The sequence below is a fragment of the Cetorhinus maximus genome, chromosome 11 (genome assembly GCF_964194155.1).
Source record: "Cetorhinus maximus chromosome 11, sCetMax3.hap1.1, whole genome shotgun sequence".
NCBI lineage: Eukaryota > Metazoa > Chordata > Chondrichthyes > Lamniformes > Cetorhinidae > Cetorhinus > Cetorhinus maximus.
The window spans coordinates 118,238,997-118,258,044 of record NC_135889.1 but is presented as its reverse complement, the minus strand read 5'-3'; the positions used below and the strand labels follow the sequence as shown (position 1 = coordinate 118,258,044).

Genomic DNA, 19,048 nt, shown 5'->3' with positions numbered 1-19,048 from the left:
GGCAATTGTCTCAGCACGAGCTGAGAGGACAATCGCATCTGGTTTCACGTTGTCGTGAAACCCATTGCACCATATTGTTCACTCACGCCACCAAACACACCCAACGCCAGTGGATACAGAAAATCCCTGCCTAAACATCTGAGATTGATAGATTTTTGGACTCTAAATAAATCAAGGGGCATGGGGACTGGGTGAGAAAGTGGCGTCCAGGGTAAGGATCAGCCTTGATCTTATTGAATAGCAGAGTAGGCTCAAGGTGCTACATCCACTTGCGAGGGCAGATAGGGCCTCGGTTTAACATCTCATCCAAAAGACGGCAGCATCAACAATGCAATACTCCCTTGGTACTGCACTGGGAGTGTCAGCTTGGAATTTGTGCTCAAGATTCTGCAGTGAGGCTTTGAACAAACAGAGGCAAGAGAGGTACACAGACAGCCACGCCCGATGTAAATGCTTTTTTCCTGCAAGGAATTACAGCTATGAAGGCATTCTTGGCAGTGTTTCCTTCACTGCATTTCACAGATGCCAGATTAAAGAACTAGCATGTATTTCAACACAACTGGCAACTCAAAAGCAGCCCTGAGTTAAAATACAAGGCTTTATATAGGCTTTGTGTGTTATGTGCTCGGTATACACAGCAATCATTTAACTGTTCCCTACAACAGTGACTACACTTCAATAATACTTCATTGGCTGTCGAATATATTAAAGGTGCTAAAACTATAAATTTAAAAAATCCCAAGGGACTTCACCAGAGCATTTAAAAAGAAAATATGACACTGAACCACATAAGGAGATGTTAGGCCAGGTGACCAAAGGCTTGGTCAAAGAGGTAGGTTTTATGGAGTGTCTTAAAGAAGGAAAGTGAGGTACAGAGGCCGAGAGGTGTCGGGTGAGAATCCCAGAGCTTAGGCCCAAGGCAACTGAAGGGACAGCCACCAATAGTGGAGCAATTAGAATCAGGGAGGCCCAAGAGGCCAGGTTTTATATCAGCACAGATATCTCATAGGGTGTGGGGCTGGAGGAGATTACAGAGAAAGTGGTGGGGGTGACAGGGGAACGACTGCATTTGTTGAGGCCGCAGCTGTAGAGGGCACATTTCTTGCCCTGCACAGTTGCAGTGCCTGTATTCATGATGTAGCCCACATACCTCAATATAAGACATACTATTCATTCGTTCATTTGTGCTCTGCCTGAAGTCAGGTCCTTGGCTCATCGTCTGCTGATGCTTCATCCTGAGCTGTTTTTCTAGGCTGTTTCTCCCCCAGTGGTGGTTTGCCTTCCACTCACCACATACAACACACTGGGCTAGGATTTTCCGCACCCGTCCGCCGCCGGGATCTTCCGGTCCTGCCGCAAGTCAATGGGCTTCTGGCTGGGGTGGGGGGCTGCCTCGGCCGCGGCAGGTCCCACCCATGATGGGGCCGGAAAATCCCAGCCACTATGTTTAATCCCCAATAATAGTCTTTCCCATCCCCTTTACATTTACTATGTTTAATCCTCATTCATCTATATTCCACTGTGCCAGAACATACTATGCTTAATGTTCATTAATATACTTTCCACCATATCATTACATTCTATTCTTAATCCTCACAAGCCGATAATCAAAAGTATCCATTTCATAATATATTTCCTCAATTTCCTGTCATAAAATTCACACACAAAGGCTGGCAAGAAAGGCGTATTCCACTATTTAATGGCATGTTCTGTCCGGTTTGTGGTACTGTAGTTAACTGACGCCTCAGAATTGATCAAATTTGCATCAATGCTCAAGATGCGTATAATAAAAATATTGAACTCCCCTTGGTACGAATGTCATATAGTCAACCAACAGGAAAGCAGTGCTGGTGCAGACGGACACATTGCACGTGCGCAAAGTCACCTTCAAATCAGCGTCAGGAGATACAATGAAGACAGACTGGTATGGCCTTAGGGAATCCCAAAGCATTTTACAGACAATGAAACACTTTTAAACTGTAGTCACTGCTGAAATGTAGGAATTTCTGCAGCCAATGTACACACAATAAGCTCCCACAAACAGCAATAGGATAATGATTAGATAATCTGTTTTAGAGATCATGCTGATTGATAAGTTGACCCAGGGACAACTCCCCTGCCCTTCATACATTTCCATGGGGTCTGTTACATCCAGACGAATGGTTCTCATTGGAAAGACCACACCTCAGTCAGTGCCACACTCCCTCAGTACAGGCGCTAGAATGTCAGCCTGGGTTTTTGTGCTCACTTCTCTTGGGGGGAGGGGCACAAATCCACAACCCTTTGACTCAGAGGCGAGAGTGCTACCAACTGAGCCACAACTGACATCTAAAAGATAAGATAAGGAACTTGCTCCTGAGTCTGTTTATTCTGTAACTTTTATGGTTCGAACAGATCTACTCTCATTTAAACTTCAGTAACTCTTCTTTGCAACATTTTTCCAGGTGATCTTTGAACCTTTATTTAGCACAGAGGCTTTAGTTTTAAGTTGAGATAGCGAGGTGAAAGGTCAAGGACATTAAGTCTGAAAAGTTTGATTGAAATTCTGAAGTAATCAGCAATTGTAAAAAGCCTGAAGGTTGTCAAAGGGAAATGTGATAAAGACTTGCATTTATATAGCACTTTTCGTGACCACAGGATGCCTCAAAGCACATTACAGCCACTGAAGTACTTCTGAAGGGTAATCACAGTTGTGAAGTAGGAAATGCGGCAGTCAATTTGTGCACAACAAGCTCCCACAAACAGCAAAGTGATAACACCCAGATAATCTGTTTTTGTGATGTTGGTTGAAGGATAAATGTTGGTCAGGACACTGGGGAGAACTCCCCTGCTCTTCTGGAAGATAATGCATGGGATCTTTTACATCCACCCAAGTAGGCAGATGAGGCCTATTATTTAATGTCCAGAAGAGAAGGGACCTCTGACCATGCAGCACTCCCTCAGTACTGCACTGGAATGTGAGCCTTATTTTATGTGCTCAAGCCCTGGGGGGGGACTTGAACAAACCTGGAATTTTGCAACTCAAGCAAATGTGCTGCCAACAGAGGCACGGAGAGAAGCACTAAAGGAGGGAAAGATTTCCACAGTTTTGAAGCTCTGGGATAGAATGAACTTGATTAGGGGACAGCACCGTAAGATTTTGGTTTCAAAGCAGTGAGGATCAGGGACCAGGAAAAACAATATTGGAGTTTCAAGCTTTTAGGGTTCGGGGGGACCACAAAAAAAAGCTCAGATCAATGATGGCCACTATAGTGTGGCTCAAATAAGCCGAAAAAAAAAGGATTGGGACTGTCTTGACTCGCACATGAAGAATCACCATTGGGTGAGGGAACCAGAGGAGGCAAGAGGGTTGCCTACTCTGGTTGGACACATTCCTGGAAGTGTCATCAGCCACCTCCAATTTCTCCAATCAAATTCCCTATATTTATCCAAACCGCAGGCAATTCTGCAAGACAAGAATGCTTAAACAAAACCAGTTACCACACTCACTTTAGGTAACACCATCCTTATCAAAGAATCATTCAGCACTAAAGGTGGCCATTCAGCCCATCTTTTCTGCGCCAACTCTTTGTAAGAGCTGTCCAATTTAGTCCCACTTCCCCGCTCTTACATATCAATGCAATTTTTTTCCTTTCACAAGTATTTATCCAATCTCCTTTGGAAAGCTCCTATTGAATCTGCTTTCACTGGCCTTTCAGGCAGTGCATTCCAGATCACAACAACTCACTGAGTTAATTCGTTTCTTAAAGCAAGTGGCAGTGGAGATAGTGGATGCATTGGCTATAATATTCCAAAATTCCCTGGATTCTGAAAAGGTTCCAGTGGATTGGAAAAATGCTAATATAACATCCTTATTCAAAAAGGTGGGGAGGCAGAAAGTAGGAAACTATAGACCAGTTAGTTTAACGTCTGTCATTGGGAAATTGTTGGAATCCATTATTAAGGAAGTCAAAATGCAATCCATCAGAGTCAGCGTGGTTTTATGAAGAGTAAATCGTGTTTGACCAATTTGCTAGAGTTCTTTGAAGATGTGACAAGCAAAGTGGATAATGGGGATCCTGTGGATATTGTATATCTGGACTGCCAGAAGGCCTTTGATAAGGTGCCGACAAAAGATTAATACACAAGGTAAGATCACACAGAGTTAGGGGTAATATATTAGCTTGGATAGAGGATTGGCTAACCAACAGAAAGCAGAGAATCGGGATAAATGGGTTTTTTTCTGGATGGCAAGCTGTAACTAGTGGGGTGCCACAGGGTTCGGTCCTTGAGCCCCAACTATTTACAATCTATATTAATGACTTGGATTCAGGGATAGAAGGTACAATAGCTAAATTTACAGATGACACCAAAATAGGTGGGAAAGTAAGTTGCAATGAAGAAATAAGAAATTTACAAATGGATATGAACGGGTTAGATGAATGGGCCAAAATTTGGCAAATGACGTTTAAGGTGGATAAGTATGAGGTTATCCATTTGGGTCGGAAGAATAAAAAGGTCACTTATTATTTAAATGGAGAGAAACTTCAGAACGCTTTAGTGCAGAGTGATTTGGGTGTCCTCATGCATGAATCTCTGAAAGCTAGTATGCAGGTACAGCAGGTAATAAGGAAGGCATATGGAATTTTGGCATTTATTGCTAAAGGAATAGAGTATAAAAATAGGGAAGTGTTGTTGCAACTGTACAGGCATTGGTGAGACTGCACCTAGAGTATTGTGCACAGTTTTGGTCCCCTTACTTGAGGAAGGATGTAGTTGCATTGGAGGCAGTTCAGAGGAGGTTCACTAGATTGATTCCAGAGATGCCGGGCTTGTCTTATGAGGAGAGATTGAGCAGTTTAGGCCTATACTTGCTAGAGTTTAGAAGAATGAAAGGAGATCTAATTGAGGTATATAAGATGCTAAAGGGGATAGACAAAGTAGACGTGGAGCGGATGTTTCTCCTTGTGGGGCATTCTAGAACAAGAGGCCATAGTTTTAGGCTAAGGGGTGGTAGATTTAAATCAGAGATGAGGAGGAATTACTTTTCTCAAAGGGTCGTGAATCTGTGGAATTCACTATCTCAGAGTGCAGTGGATGCCAGGACGCTGAATAAATTTAAGGAGGAGGAGATAGACAGATTTTTAATTAGTAACAGGTTGAAACGTTATGAGGAGAGGGCGGGAAATTGGAGTTGAGGCCGAAGTGAGATACTGAATCATGTCAGGCTCGAGGGGCTGAATTGCCTACTCCTGCTCTTGGTTCTTATCTTCATTTCCTTCACATTTTTTTGCCAATTGTCTTAAATTCATGTCCTCTGGGGTTTTTTTCTCCTCACATATGCTGGAACCAGCCATGAGAAAAACAACAAATTAATCACAGGGCGTGCCACAAAAGGAACCTTTGAGAAAAATAAAGCCACTTAAAGGCAGCATTTTAGCAACTTCTTTGCAGGCAACCCTTAAATAAACATACATCAATCTGCTCTTAAAAACCATCAGCTCAACTTGAAACTTTTCTGCCTAAAGTGCTATGCAACAAACAGTGATCTGAATGGTCGGGTCAGTCCTGCTCTCCAACAGGTCTGTGTGGTTCCATTTGGATCCAGTTCCACTCCTCAGTTTTCTGATTGGTTTGGACGCTTTGTATCAGGAGGCGCTCACACCCAGTAGATAAAGTACCTCAAGTCCGGTCAGTGGTCAGGGTCAGCAGGGTGTGACTGCAAGTGAGGCAGGTAGAGGGATCCTGTGTTCAGGAACAGAGGAGCCTCAGCTCTTGACCTTGTCCAACAGGTACGATGTACTTGCTCCCTGTGTGGATGAGGAAGAGGGCTGCAGGGAGGATGAGCCAGGTGACCACAGCACCGCGGCACAGGAGGCCATTCAAGAGGGCGGAGCAAAAAGACAAGTGGTAGTTGTAGGGGATTCTATAATTAGGGGAATTGATAGCTTCCTTTGTAAGCAGGATCGAGAGTCCCGCATGGTATGTTGCCTGCCCACTGCCAGGGTAAGGGACATCTCTGACCGGCTTCAAAGGATATTGGAGAGGGAGGGGGAGGATCCAGTTGTTGTGGTCCACGTCAATAATATAGGTAAGACTAGGACAGAGGACCTGTTTGGGGATTATCAGGAACTAGGAACTAAATTAAAGAACAGGTCCTCAAGGGTTATAATCTCCGGATTACTACCCAAGCCACGTGCAAATTGGCATAGGGACGCGAGAATAAGGGAAGTAAACACGTGGCTAAAGGAGTGGTGCAGGAAAGAGGGGTTCCATTTCGTGGGGCACTGACATCAGTATTGGAACAGGAGGGATCTGTACCGTTGGGACGGTCTCCACCTGAACCGATCTGGGACCAATGTTCTAGCGAAAAGGGTAAATAGGGTGGTCAACAGGACTTTAAACTAGAAAGTGGGTGGGGGGAGGGAAGGGTAAAACACCAAGAAGTATGACTAATGGGAAACAAAGCAACAGGTTAGCGTGTGGGAGGGGTGGATTCAACTTCATGGAAAATTATGAAAAAACTGAAAAGAAAGGAGAGCCCAGGAGAGGCTATTAAAGTCTCCAGAACACAAAATAGGACAGAGTGTTTGGAAAGGGCTAGGAATCTAACTTCAAGCACATCAGATAAAGGTATGACAATGAGAAAGGGGACGGGAAATACAGGACTGAAGGTGTTGTATCTGAATGCACACAGTATACGAAATAAGGTAAATGAGCTTGTGGCGCAGATTGAAATTGGCAGGTATTGTGTGGTGGGCATTACGGAGACATGGCTGCAGGGGGATCAGGACTGGGAGCTAAATATCCAAGGATGTACATCCTATCGAAAAGATAGGCAGGTTGGCAGAGGGGGTGGGGTTGCTTTGTTAGTAAGAAATGAAATTAAATTGACAGCAAGAAATGATGTATGGTCAGATGATGTAGAACCTGTGTGGGCAGAGTTGAGGAACCACAAAGGTAATAAAACCATAATGGGAGTTATGTACAGGCCTCCGAACGGTAGTCAGGATGTGGGGCACAAGATACACCAGGAGATAGAAAAGGTGTGTAAGAAAGGCAAGGTTACAGTGATCATGGGGGGATTTCAATATGCAGGTAGACTGGGAAAATCAGGTTGGTAGTGGATCCCAAGAAAAGGAATTTGTGGAATGTCTATGAGATGGCTTTTTGGAGCAGCTTGTGGTGGAGCCCACTAGGGAACAGGCAATTCTAGATTTAGTGATGTGTAATGAGGCAGATTTGATAAGGGAGCTTAAGGTAAAGGAACCCTTAGGAGGAAGTGACAATAATATGATAGAATTTACCCTGCAATTTGAGAGGAAAAAGCTGGAATCAGATGTAACGGTATTACAGTTGAATAAAGGTAACTACAGAGGCATGAGGGAGGAGCTGGCCAGAATTGACTGGGAGATGAGCCTAACAGGAAAGACAGTGGAACAGCAATGGCAGGAGTTTCTGGGAGTAATTTGGGAGACACAGCAAAAATTCATCCCTAGGAAGAAGAAGCATACTAAAGGGAGGACGAGGCAACCATGGCTGACAAGGGAAGTCAGGGACAGCATAAAAGCTAAAGAGAAAGCATACAATGCGGTGAAGAGCAGTGGGAAACCAGGGGATTGGGAAGCCTACAAAGACCAACAGAGGACAACTAAAAAAGAAATAAGGAGGGAGAAGATTAAATATGAGGGTAAACTAGCCAGTAATATGAAAGAAGATTGCAAGAGTTTTTTTAGATGTATAAAGGGTAAGAGAGAGGCAAAAGTGGACATTGGACCGCTGGAAAATGACGCTGGAGAAGTAGTAGTGGGGAACAAAGAAATGGCGGAGGAACTGAATAGGTACTTTGCGTCAGTCTTCACGGTGGAAGACACGAGTGACATCCCCAAAGTTCAAGAGAGTCGGGGGGCAGAGGTGAGTATGGTGGCCATTACCAAGGAGAAGGTGCTAGGAAGACTGAAAGGTTTGAAGGTGGATAAATCACCTGGACCAGATGGATTACACCCCAGAATTCTGAAGGAGATAGCTGAAGAGATAGTGGAGGCGTTAGTGGTGATCTTTCAGGAATCACTGGAGTCAGGGAGGGTCCCAGAGGACTGGAAAATCGCTAATGTAACCCCCCTGTTTAAGAAGGGAGTGAGGCAAAAGATGGGAAATTACAGGCCGATTAGCCTGACCTCGGTCGTTGATAAGATTTTAGAGTCCATTATTAAGGATGAGATTTCAGAATACTTGGAAGTGCATGGTAAAATTGGGCAAAGTCAGCATGGTTTCATCAAGGGGAGATCATGCCTGACAAATCTGTTAGAATTCTTCGAGGAGGTAACGAGTAGGTTAGACAAAGGAGAGCCAATGGATGTTATCTACTTGGACTTCCAGAAGGCCTTTGATAAGGTGCCGCACAGGAGGCTGCTCAGTAAGATAAGAGCCCAGGGTGTTAGAGGCAAGGTACTAGCATGGATAGAAGATTAGCTGTCTGGCAGGAGGCAGAGAGTGGGGATAAGGGGGTCCTTCTCAGGATAGTGGCCGGTGACTAGTGGAGTTCCACAGGGGTCAGTGTTGGGACCACAACTTTTCACTTTATACATTAATGATCTAGATGAAGGAACTGAGGGCATCCTGGCTAAGTTTGCAGATGATACAAAGATAGGTAGAGGGACAGGTAGTATTGAGGAGGCAAGGAGGCTGCAGAAGGATTTAGACAGGTTAGGAGAATGGACAAAGAAGTGGCAGATGGAATACAACGTGGGGAAGTTTGAGGTCATGCACTCTGGTAGGAAGAATAGAGGTATAGACTATTTTCTAAATGGGGAGAGAATTCAGAAATCTGGAGTGCAAAGGGGCTTGGGAGTCCTAGTCCAGGATTCTCTTAAGGTTAACTTGCAGGTTGAGTCAGTAGTTAGGAAGGCAAATGCAATGTTGGCATTTATTTTGAGAGGACTAGAATATAAAAGCAGGGATGTGCTGCTGAGGCTTTATAAGGCTCTGGTCAGACCACATTTAGAATATTGTGAGCAATTTTGGGCCCCATATCTCAGGAAAGATGTGCTGGCCCTGGAGAGGGTCCAGAGGAGGTTCACGAGAATGATCCCAGGAATGAAAGGCTTAACATATGAGGAACGTTTGAGGACTCTGGGTCTATACTCGATGGAGTTTAGAAGGATGAGGGGGGATCTGATTGAAACTTACAGAATACTGAAAGGCCTGGATAGAGTGGACGTGGGGAAGATGTTTCTATTAGTAGGAGAGACTAAGACCCGAGGGTACAGCCTCAGAGTAAAGGGAAGACATTTTAGAACAGAGATGAGGAGAAACTTCTTTAGCCAGAGAGTAGTGAATCTATGGAATTCATTGCCACAGAAGGCTGTGGAGGTCAGGTCATTGAGTGTTTTTAAGACCGAGATAGATAGGTTCTTGATTGGTAAGGGGATCAAAGGTTACGGGGAGAAGGCGGGAGAATTGAGTTGAGAAACGTATCAGCCATGATTGAATGGCGGAGCAGACTTGATGGGCCAAATGGCCTAATTTCTGCTCCTATATCTTATGGTCTTATGGACAGCCTTCAGTCTCAGCTATTAACTGAGCTGATTGGTTGACACTGATGGCCTTTTATTGAAGTGTATAACTTTAATTTTCATAACAATTATTTAAGTTATTGACAGTTATCAGAAGGTACAAAGTGTTCATTATAACTTTATCCTTGTTACAAATATGTTTGAACGCCAGTTTTGAGATTTAGAGTGCAAAAAAAAACATTCAAATCTGCAAAGAAATGGAAGGAAGCAAAGAAGTTATGCTAAACCTTTAGAAATCACTGGTTAGTCTCCAGATGGTTTTTAAAAAATGTATTTCTGGGATGTGGGCTTCGCTGGTTGGGCCAGCATTTATTGCTCATCCCTAATTGCCCTTGAGAATGTGGTGGTGAGCTGTCTTTTCGGGGAGTATTCCATCACACTCCTGACTTGTGCCTTGTAGATGGTGGTCAGGCTTTGGGGAGTCAGGAGGTGAGTTACGTGTCACAGGATTCCTAGCCTCTGACCTGCTCTGACCTGATCCCCGGCTTGAAGGTAATGGTAGAGTGGGGGATATGCCTGGTCATGAGGTTACAGATTGTGTTCGAGTACAATTCTGCTGATGGCCCACAGCGCCTCATGGATGCCCAGTCTTGAGTTGCTAGATCTGTTTGAAATCTATTCCATTTAGCACGGTGTTAGTTCCACACATCATGATGGAGGGTATCCTTAATGTGAAGGCGGGACATCGTCTGCACAACGACTGTGCAGTGGTCAGTCCTACCGATATTGTCTTGGACAGATGCATCTGCAGCAGGCAAGTTGGTGAGGATGAGGTCAAGTGTGTTTTTCCCTCTTTTTGGTTCCCTCACCACCTGCCACAGACCCAGTCTAGCAGCTATATCCTTTACGACTCGGCAAGCTCGGTTTGTGGTGGTGCTACTGATTCACTCTTGGTGATGGACATCGAAGTCCCCACCCAGGGCACATTCTGCGCCCTTGCCACCCTCAGTGCTTCCTCCAATTGGTGTTCTACATGGAGGAGCAATGATTCGTCAGCTGAGGGAGGGCAGTACGTGGTGATCAGGAGGTTTTCTTGCCCATGTTTGACCTGATGCCATGAGATGGGGTCCGGAGTCAACGTTGAGGACTCCCAGGGCAACTCCCTCCCAACACACATACGCTGTGCCACCACCTCTGCTGGGTCTGTCGGGTCTGTCCTGCCGGCGGGACAGTTCATACCCAGGGATGGTGATGGTGATGCCTGGGACATTATCTGTAAGATGCGATTCTGAGAGTGTGACTATATGAGACAGCTCTCCCAATTTTGGCACTAGCCCCCAGACGCTAGTAAGGGGGACTTTGCAGGGTCGACAGTTGTCGTTTCCGGTGCCTAGGTTGATGCTTGGTGTTCCATCTGATTTCATTCTTTTTTGTGACTTTGTAGCAGTTCGTTACAACTGAGTGTGTTGCTAGGCCATTTCAGAGGGCATTTAAAAGTCAACCACATTGTAGGCCAGACCAGCTCAGGACGAAAGATAAAAGGGCATTAGTGAACCAGGTAGCTTTTTTTTAATATAATAATCGACAATGGTTTCATGGTCATCATCAGACTCCTAATTCCAGATTTTTATTGAATTCAAATTCCACCATCTGCCGTGGTGGGATTCAAACTCAGGTCCCCAGAGCATTACACTGGGTCTCTGAATTACTAGTCCAGCGACAATACCACTATGCCATCATCTCCCCGGTCAACTTTGAGCACCACACTTTAGTGGCAGTGTCAAGGCCTTGGAGAAGGTGAGGAAGAGATTGAGGAACATAGGAGCAGGAACACGAGAAATAGGTGCAGGAGTTGACCACGCAGCCTGTCGAGCCTGCTCCACTATTCAATACAATAATGGCTGATCTTGGGTTTCAACTCCATTTTCCCGCCCATTCCCCATATCCCTTAATTCCTCGACAGACCAAAAATCCCAGCCTTAAATATATTCAACGATGGAGCATCCACAACCCTATGGGTAGAGAATTCCAAAGACTCTCAACCCTTTGAGTGAAGTAATTTCTCCTCATTTCAGTCATAAATGATTAGCCCCTTATCCTGAGACTGTGCCCCCGTGTTTTAGATTCCCCGGCCAGTGGAAACAATCTCTCAGTGTCTACCCTATCAAGCACCTTCAGAACTTTGCAGGTTTCAATGAAATCACCTCTCAATCTTCTGAGCTCCAGAGAATTTAAGCCCAGTTTGCTCAGCCTCTCATCACAGGACAACCCCCCTCACCCTAGGGAGCGATCTAGTGAACCTAGAGTAGGCCATTTGGCCGTTTGAGCCTGTTCCACCATTCAATAAGATCATGACTGATCTGATTGTGGTCTCAAATCCACTTTCTTGTATGGCCCAATAATCCTTGACTCCCTTGTCTATCAAAAATCTGTCTAACTCAGCCTTGAATAAATTCAATGACCTTGCCTACATTGTTTCCTGATGAAGAGAATTGCACAGACTAAGAACCCTCAAAGAACAAAATTCTCCTCATTTCTGTCTTAAAAGGGAGGCCTCTTATTTTGAAAGAGTGCCCATAATTCTAATCTCCACCCCGCCCCCTCCGAGTAGGAAACATCCTCCTGGTATCCACTCTGTCAAGTCCCCTCAGGATTTTATATGTTTCAACAAGATCATTTCTCATTCTTCTAAGCTCCATTGGGTACAGGCCCAACCTGTTCAACCTTTCTTCGTAAGGTTCTTACGTCTTAACTGCCCTCTGAAATGGCCTAGCAAGCCAGTCAGTTCAAGGGCAATTAGAAATGGGTAACAAATGCTGGCCTCGCCAGTGAAGGCCACATCCTATGTAAGAATAGATAAAAAAAAGTCCTCCTTCCCAGAAATGAGTCAAGTGAACCTTCCCTGAACTGCTTCTAATGTAGTTATATCTTTTTTCAAATAAGGAGACCAAAACTGTACATAGTATTCCAAATGTGGTCTCACCAAGGGCCTGTACAGCTGCAGTAAAACTTCCCTACTTTTATATTCCATTTCTCTGGCAATAAACACCACCATTCCATTTGCCTGCCTACTCATTTGCTCTACCTGCATTCTAACTTTTGTGATTCACAAAACAGGACATCCAGATCCCTCTGTACCATGAATCACAAGATTTTTTAGAATGGTACCAGGGATGAGTCATTTCATAGAAACACAGAAACATAGAAAAAGGAGCAGGCCATTTGGACCTTCGAGCCTGCTCCGCCATTCATTTTGATCATGACTTTTCATCCAACTCAATAGCCTGCTCCCGCTTTCTCCCCAAGAGCTATATCTAGCTCCTTCTAGAAAACATACAATGTTTTGGCCTCAACTACTTTCTGTGGTAGCAAATTCCACATGCTCACCACTCTCTGGGTGAAGAAATTTCTCCTCATCTCAGTCCTAAATGGTCTACCCCGTATCCTCAGACTGTGACCCCTGGTTCTGGACTCCCTCACCATCGGGAACACCCTTCCTGCATCTACCCTGCCTAGTCCTGTTAGATTTTTATAGGTTTCTATGAGATCCCCCCCTCATTCTTCTGAACTCCAGCGAATATAATCCTAACCGACTCAATCTCTCCTCATATGTCAATCCCGCCATCCCAGGAATCAGTCTGGTAAACCTTCGCTGCACTCCCTCTATAGCAAGAACATCCTTCCTCAGATAAGGAGACCAAAACTGCACACAATATTCCAGGTGTGGTCTCACCAAGGCCCTGTATAATGGCAGCAAGACATCCCTGCTCCTGTACTCGAATCTTCTCGCTATGAAGGCCAACAAACCATTTTCCTTCTTTACCGCCTGCTGCACCTGCATGCTTACCTTCAGTGACTGGTGTACGAGGACACCCAAGTCTCGTTTAATATTCCACTCTCTCAATTTATAGCCATTCAGATAATAATCTGCCTTCCTGTTTTTGCTACCAAAGTGGATAACCTCACATTTGTCCACATTATACTGCACCTGCCATGCATTTGCCCGCTCACTCAGCTTGTCCAAATCACACTGAAAAATTTCAGTTTTAAGGAAAGACTGGAGAAGCTGAGATTGTCAGCACAGGATTTAAGGGGAGATTTAAAGTAGGTGTTCAAAATTAGCAGTGGTTTTGATAGAGTGCAGAGGGAGAAACTATTTCCACTGGCAGGAGGGTCAGAAAGCAACAACGACTTGCTTTTGTATAGTGTCTTTAACATAGCAAAACGTCCCCAAATCTTCACAAGAGCAATATCAATAAAAACATTTTTAATACCAAACCATGAAGGAGATTTCAGCACAGATGACAAAATCTTCACTTAAAAAGTAGTTTTGAAGGGGAACAGGGATGATCTTGAGTGACACAGACTTCTCAGTAAAGAGGGGTAATGGGTGACTCAACAGAGGTACTTAAACCTGTGAAAGAGTAAGTTAGGGAAAACTTGTTGGCCGGTCAGCAGAGGACCCAACTTTAAGACTGTCAGCAAAAGAGTCAGATGTGAGACTGAGGAGACATTTTTAAACACAACGAGGCGTTATAATCTGGAATGCATTGCCTGATGGGAAGATGGGGGCAGATTCAATCATAACTTTAAAAAAAAACAATTAGATGAATACTCGAGGGAGAAAGTTGCAGGGCTATTGGGAAAGGTCAAGAGACTGGCACTAATTGGATCATTCATTCACAGGCGCAATGGACCTAATGGCTTCCTTCTGTTTTTTAAGATTTAAAGGTGATACCTTCAAATGCAAATTTGTACAGTTCACTGGACACATCGTTCACCATCACCCCTCCTCCTTGGTTTTCTCTCAGCCACCGAATCTTCTTCACAAAGTCAGTCACCACCGCGCTGATGGCGGGAGAATAACTGGACACTTCTTTCGGCTTCAACATCTTGGGGTTCAAAATGCTCCGCAGGCGTTTCCAGTCTTCACCATATCTGAAACGGGAAGAATAAGAGGAGTAAGCCACTGGCTATGCCCTGGGGTGGATTTTACGTGCAGAATTATTCCTCTCAACCACCTCCACCCCCCTGACAGAAAAGTCAGTCTTGAGCCCGCTGACTCCGAATGTGGCTGCTCCACAGTGATATTACAGTGGGAGCAGCCTTAATCGATTCAGAGTCAGACTTCCGCCCAGGGGAGCGTCATGGACAGGAGAGACAGAAACTGAACTTCTTTATCCTCTTCCCGTCTGTCCACAAGCAGAGGTGCTTTTGAAGTATTTTTAAAGTGGGCTCTGGCGTGTTTCCCCAATCCCTGTTTGTGTGAACCAATTTACTAATGACTCGCAGCAAACTCATTATGATTAACTCAGAAGGTTACATTATTCACTTTCAAATTGCAGGGTTGGGGTGGGGGCAGGGGGGGTTAGTGTTCACAACAGCGTGTGCACACACACACACACACACACACACACACGCACAGAGTAACGGGGGATAGAAAAGAGAAAGATTTACAACTATAGGCAGCAGCAGTAAAAGAACCACAGAAATGAATATTAGTTCATATGATTTTCAGAGTCCGAGAAGCCAAAGCCCAGAGAGTGTTTTCTTCACGGTGGGGTTCAGTCCAGATAAAATTCGGGTTGGAGACAACACAAAAATCTTGGAAACGAGTGACACTGCAACACGATGGGCTTTCTGTGCTTAGACCACTTGGCAGGTAATGATCAGAGGTTTTTAAAATCAAACAGGCTTTGAGGAGTTGCGAGGTGGTAACTGGTTGGCTGCTTGCTCAGGCGGGCTGCTGGAGTCCTTTCCAGTTGATGTTAAAACAACAGTCTGAGGGTTTCTCAGTTCTCTAAGGAATATAGGGGTTTCAAAATGGTCATGAGTCATGTGACCTTCTTTCCCCACAATGATGTCAAAAGGGATGTTTACCTATTGACTGGAACTGACTTTTGGTATCAGGATTGATAATGTCCCAGCCATTAACTTTTGAAAGAGTTGCTATCCATAATGAGGTTCTTGTGTTAGGAAGCCATTGTCTAGGCAGACCCTCTGACTCTGCTAGAGCAGTAAGCTTATCAAGATGCAAATGACCTCCATTATCCCCTCAATGATCCTCTTTTCAAATGGGCCTGGGCAGTCCCAGGTATGAGATGGATCAATTAACTACTCTGAAGGCATAATGGGTTTTGCTCTGTGAGTCCCCTGGTTTCATGATTACAATGTCCTTAACAATTGGGTGTGAGGTTCCACGATGATGAGGAGGATTCTTTTGTTCTTGTAACTTCTGTTGCTAGCTTCCAGAACGAAGGGCCAATCCTGTGGGCATGTGACTTGTGGCAGCCATCTTTTTGTTTCAGCAGAAAGTCCATTTTGAAAATAGCTAAAAACAATAAATTTTTGATAGATAGTTTTGGATTTCTTTTCACGTCTTATCGACATTGCAGGAGGAAGTCCCACCCTAAAGAGCTGCCGGTCAATTCATTTGGCCAGAAGCCCTATACTCTCAGCAGTGCCAGAATTGAACAGTGGCCACTCATGGGATTACAAACAGTCCCCAAAGAAGAAGTGTCATGGAGCCTGGGCTCAGAGGTTAATCAGGGATTTTGGACAGCCCTGGCTGGCATATCTCAGTGAGAGGTGGGCAGGGTGGTGGTGAGGGAGGTGGGGGGAGGAGAGTGATAGGCAGGGTGATGGTCAGGGAGGTGAGGCAGCTGGGTTTTAAAGGCTAGGGAGGTAGGGTTAAAGAAGGGGCATACTTCCGATGGATCCCCCCAAAAGGAGGTGCCACCCCCCCCAACCCCCGGCTTCCTGCCCATCAGCAGCCCGCACAATACAGGTGGCGGGCTACCTGCCTTACCTCCACCTTCCCCTGCCGCATGTAAAATAGCAGCAGAGGAGCAATGAGGCCCATCGGTGACCATTAATTTGTCATTTAAGGGCCTTTCTCGCCCACCATAATATGGGGAACAGGTCAGGGTTGGCAAAAAGGCAAAAGAAAGCTACCTGCTTTATCTTACCAGCCCCCCACCTTCTAATATGCCAATGGCAGACTCAAATCCAGCCCCCTGCTCCATACCATGCATTCAAATTGCAGACAGGATGAGGGGGACTTCAATTACAGAACCTGAGATTATCTCGAATGTGCAGCACAGAAACAGGTCATTCAGCCCAACTGGTCAATGTCGGTGCTCATGCTTCTTGTGAACATCCTCCCATCTCTCTTCATCTCCCCCTATCAGCAGAACTTTCTATTCCTTTCTCCCTCCTCTAGCTTCCCCTTAGATGTATCTATTCAATCCATCTGAAATATTTCCTGTGGTCGTGAGCTCCATATTCTAATCACTCTCGGGATAAAGAAGTTTCTGGTGGGTGTGGCCTAATGGGCTGCTCTCTGAGGCCCAGTTGCTGCTACAAATAAAGCCTGTAAAAACATAGGCGTGTTTGTTTTGGTGGAGAAACCCTCAGTAACTGAAGCCTTCCACCCGGCATTAACAGCTCTTGTGTCCCTCAAGTTTTAATTCTGGGGTCACACAAAGTCTGAGGCATTAAAATAAGGTCACACCAGGAAAAAATTTGGTAAGCACCGACCAATGGGCTGAAACTAGAATATACAAACTGCTCATGTGAGATCTGCATGCTCAACATTTACCTTTGAAAATACTAAATGTGACATTCTCTTTGTTAATACAGAAGGTTTTCAGATGAATTTGTTATGTAATTGTTACTTATGCCGCAGTAAGTTTAACCCACTGATCAACAAATTCTCCAAATGCACAGTGACAAGTTGCTTGGATCAAATATAGATTTCAAGTCTCGACTTGAACCAATGCTGAACTGGGTGGGCAAATAGCCAGAATAGGGTTGCCAAATGTTTGGATGCATTCATAGAATCAAAGGCTAATACAGCACAGAGAAGTAGGTCACTCTTTGAAAGGGGAATCTAATTAGTTCCATTATTCTGCACTTTCTCTGTATCCCAGCAATTCTTTTCCCTTTTTCTACTATTTATCCAATTTCCTCTTGAAAGCGGCAATGCATTCCAAATTGTAACGATTCTGCATAAAACATATTATTTCCTCATGTTATCTCCGAATTTTTTGCCAATTACTTTAAAACTGTGTCCTCTGGTTACTGGGCCATCTATCACCAGAAACAGTTTCTCCTCACTCACTTTATAAAAACCATATTCATGATTTTGAACACCTTGATCTATATCTAGGCCTTTTCTGCTCTAAGGAGGACAATCCCAGTTTCTCCAGTCGATCCACTTAACTGTAATCCCTCAAAACCCTGGTACCAGTAGTAAATCTCCCCCGTACCCTCTCCAAAGCCTTAACATCCTTCCTACAGTGTGATGCCCAAATAACTTCCTTGCTTTTGTATTCTATCGCTCTATTTGCAGAGACAAGGATTCAGTATCTGTTATCATTATTGTGGGTCTTAGGTGGGGTTGTTAATGGTCTTGATTTACAAATACCACAGTAGGCAAGGTTATTGGTAAACTCTACCTTTTATTGAACATTATACTAACTATGTGAAATCCAGACTCAGCACGAGGCTCTACATAGAACTCTCTTTTACCTTGCTCTGTTATCATGTGATCTTATGTCACTGATAATGTAGACTACATATTTAATATTAACCTTTTATACTGCCTCTCCCCCAAGTCTCTGTCTCCCATAAATACTATTTACACTAACCTACATCTCCCCCTGAAGTCTTTGCCCCTATCTGTGGTTCAGAGAGATAAGCGTTGTGATAGTTTCACCAAACACCCGGCTTTGTTCTCAGTTCTCTCAGAGGTTATATAGGATTCCAGTTCTCCATATTCCCTCTCTAACTCTGTAGACTAGTACATGAATCATCACATTACAGGAAGGTCATAATTGCTCGGGAGGGAGTACAGAGGAGATTTATAAAAATGCTGCCAGGGCTTGAAAATTGCAGCTATGAGGAAAGCTTGGATAGGCTGGGGTTGTTTTCCTTAGAACAGAGGAGGCTGAGGGGGTGACCTAACTGAGGTGTACAAAATTATAAGGGGCCTAGATAGGGTAGACAGCAAGGGGTGGGGGTGAGAGAAGAGGCCACACACTTGGAAAAGCTTGTCAGAAGCGAGCATTCTTCCGCAGCTGAGACCGTTCAGCTGCAACTCCATTGACGTGCTTGGAATCAGGCCTCTGAAGCTTTGCTGCCCACTCAAGCAACACAAAAGCATGAAAGTCCCACGAAATGCTCCAGAAATTTTCACCCCTTGGGCACAGACTGAACATGAATGTGCATTTTAGCGGACAGTAAAGCAATTGGCCAGCTGAGCAAGTTGTAAAATCCCCTTGCGAAAGGTGGCCATGGCACAGTCAGTGCTGGAGATGCTCACAGCCCCTTGCAATGTCTTTATTAAGGATCGGACCAGTATCCATCATGGTTCAAGCTAACAGCGCAGCCTTGCAGGGCAGTTTAGAAGAATGAGAGCACAGAATGCAGTCCAGCGGCCGAAGCTGCCGCCAATCAGTCAAGTGGAGAAATGTGGAGGGCGGGGTTTCAGACAGCCAACGAGCGCACTATACAATGGCCATCCATGTGGTGGGCCATCACTCTCCTGCATG

The 19,048-nt window shown here is 44.7% G+C and overlaps 1 protein-coding gene across 1 annotated transcript in view; it reads right to left on the bottom strand.

The window, feature by feature from the left end:
* The window catches only part of cyp27a3 (cytochrome P450 family 27 subfamily A member 3), a 71,875-nt gene that overhangs the window by 37,897 nt on the left and 14,930 nt on the right, over nucleotides 1-19,048 (bottom strand). The window contains exon 3 of the mRNA XM_078552648.1: nucleotides 14,233-14,432. Coding sequence (XP_078408774.1) covers nucleotides 14,233-14,432 — 200 coding nt within the window. The remainder of the gene's footprint in view (nucleotides 1-14,232; nucleotides 14,433-19,048) is intronic.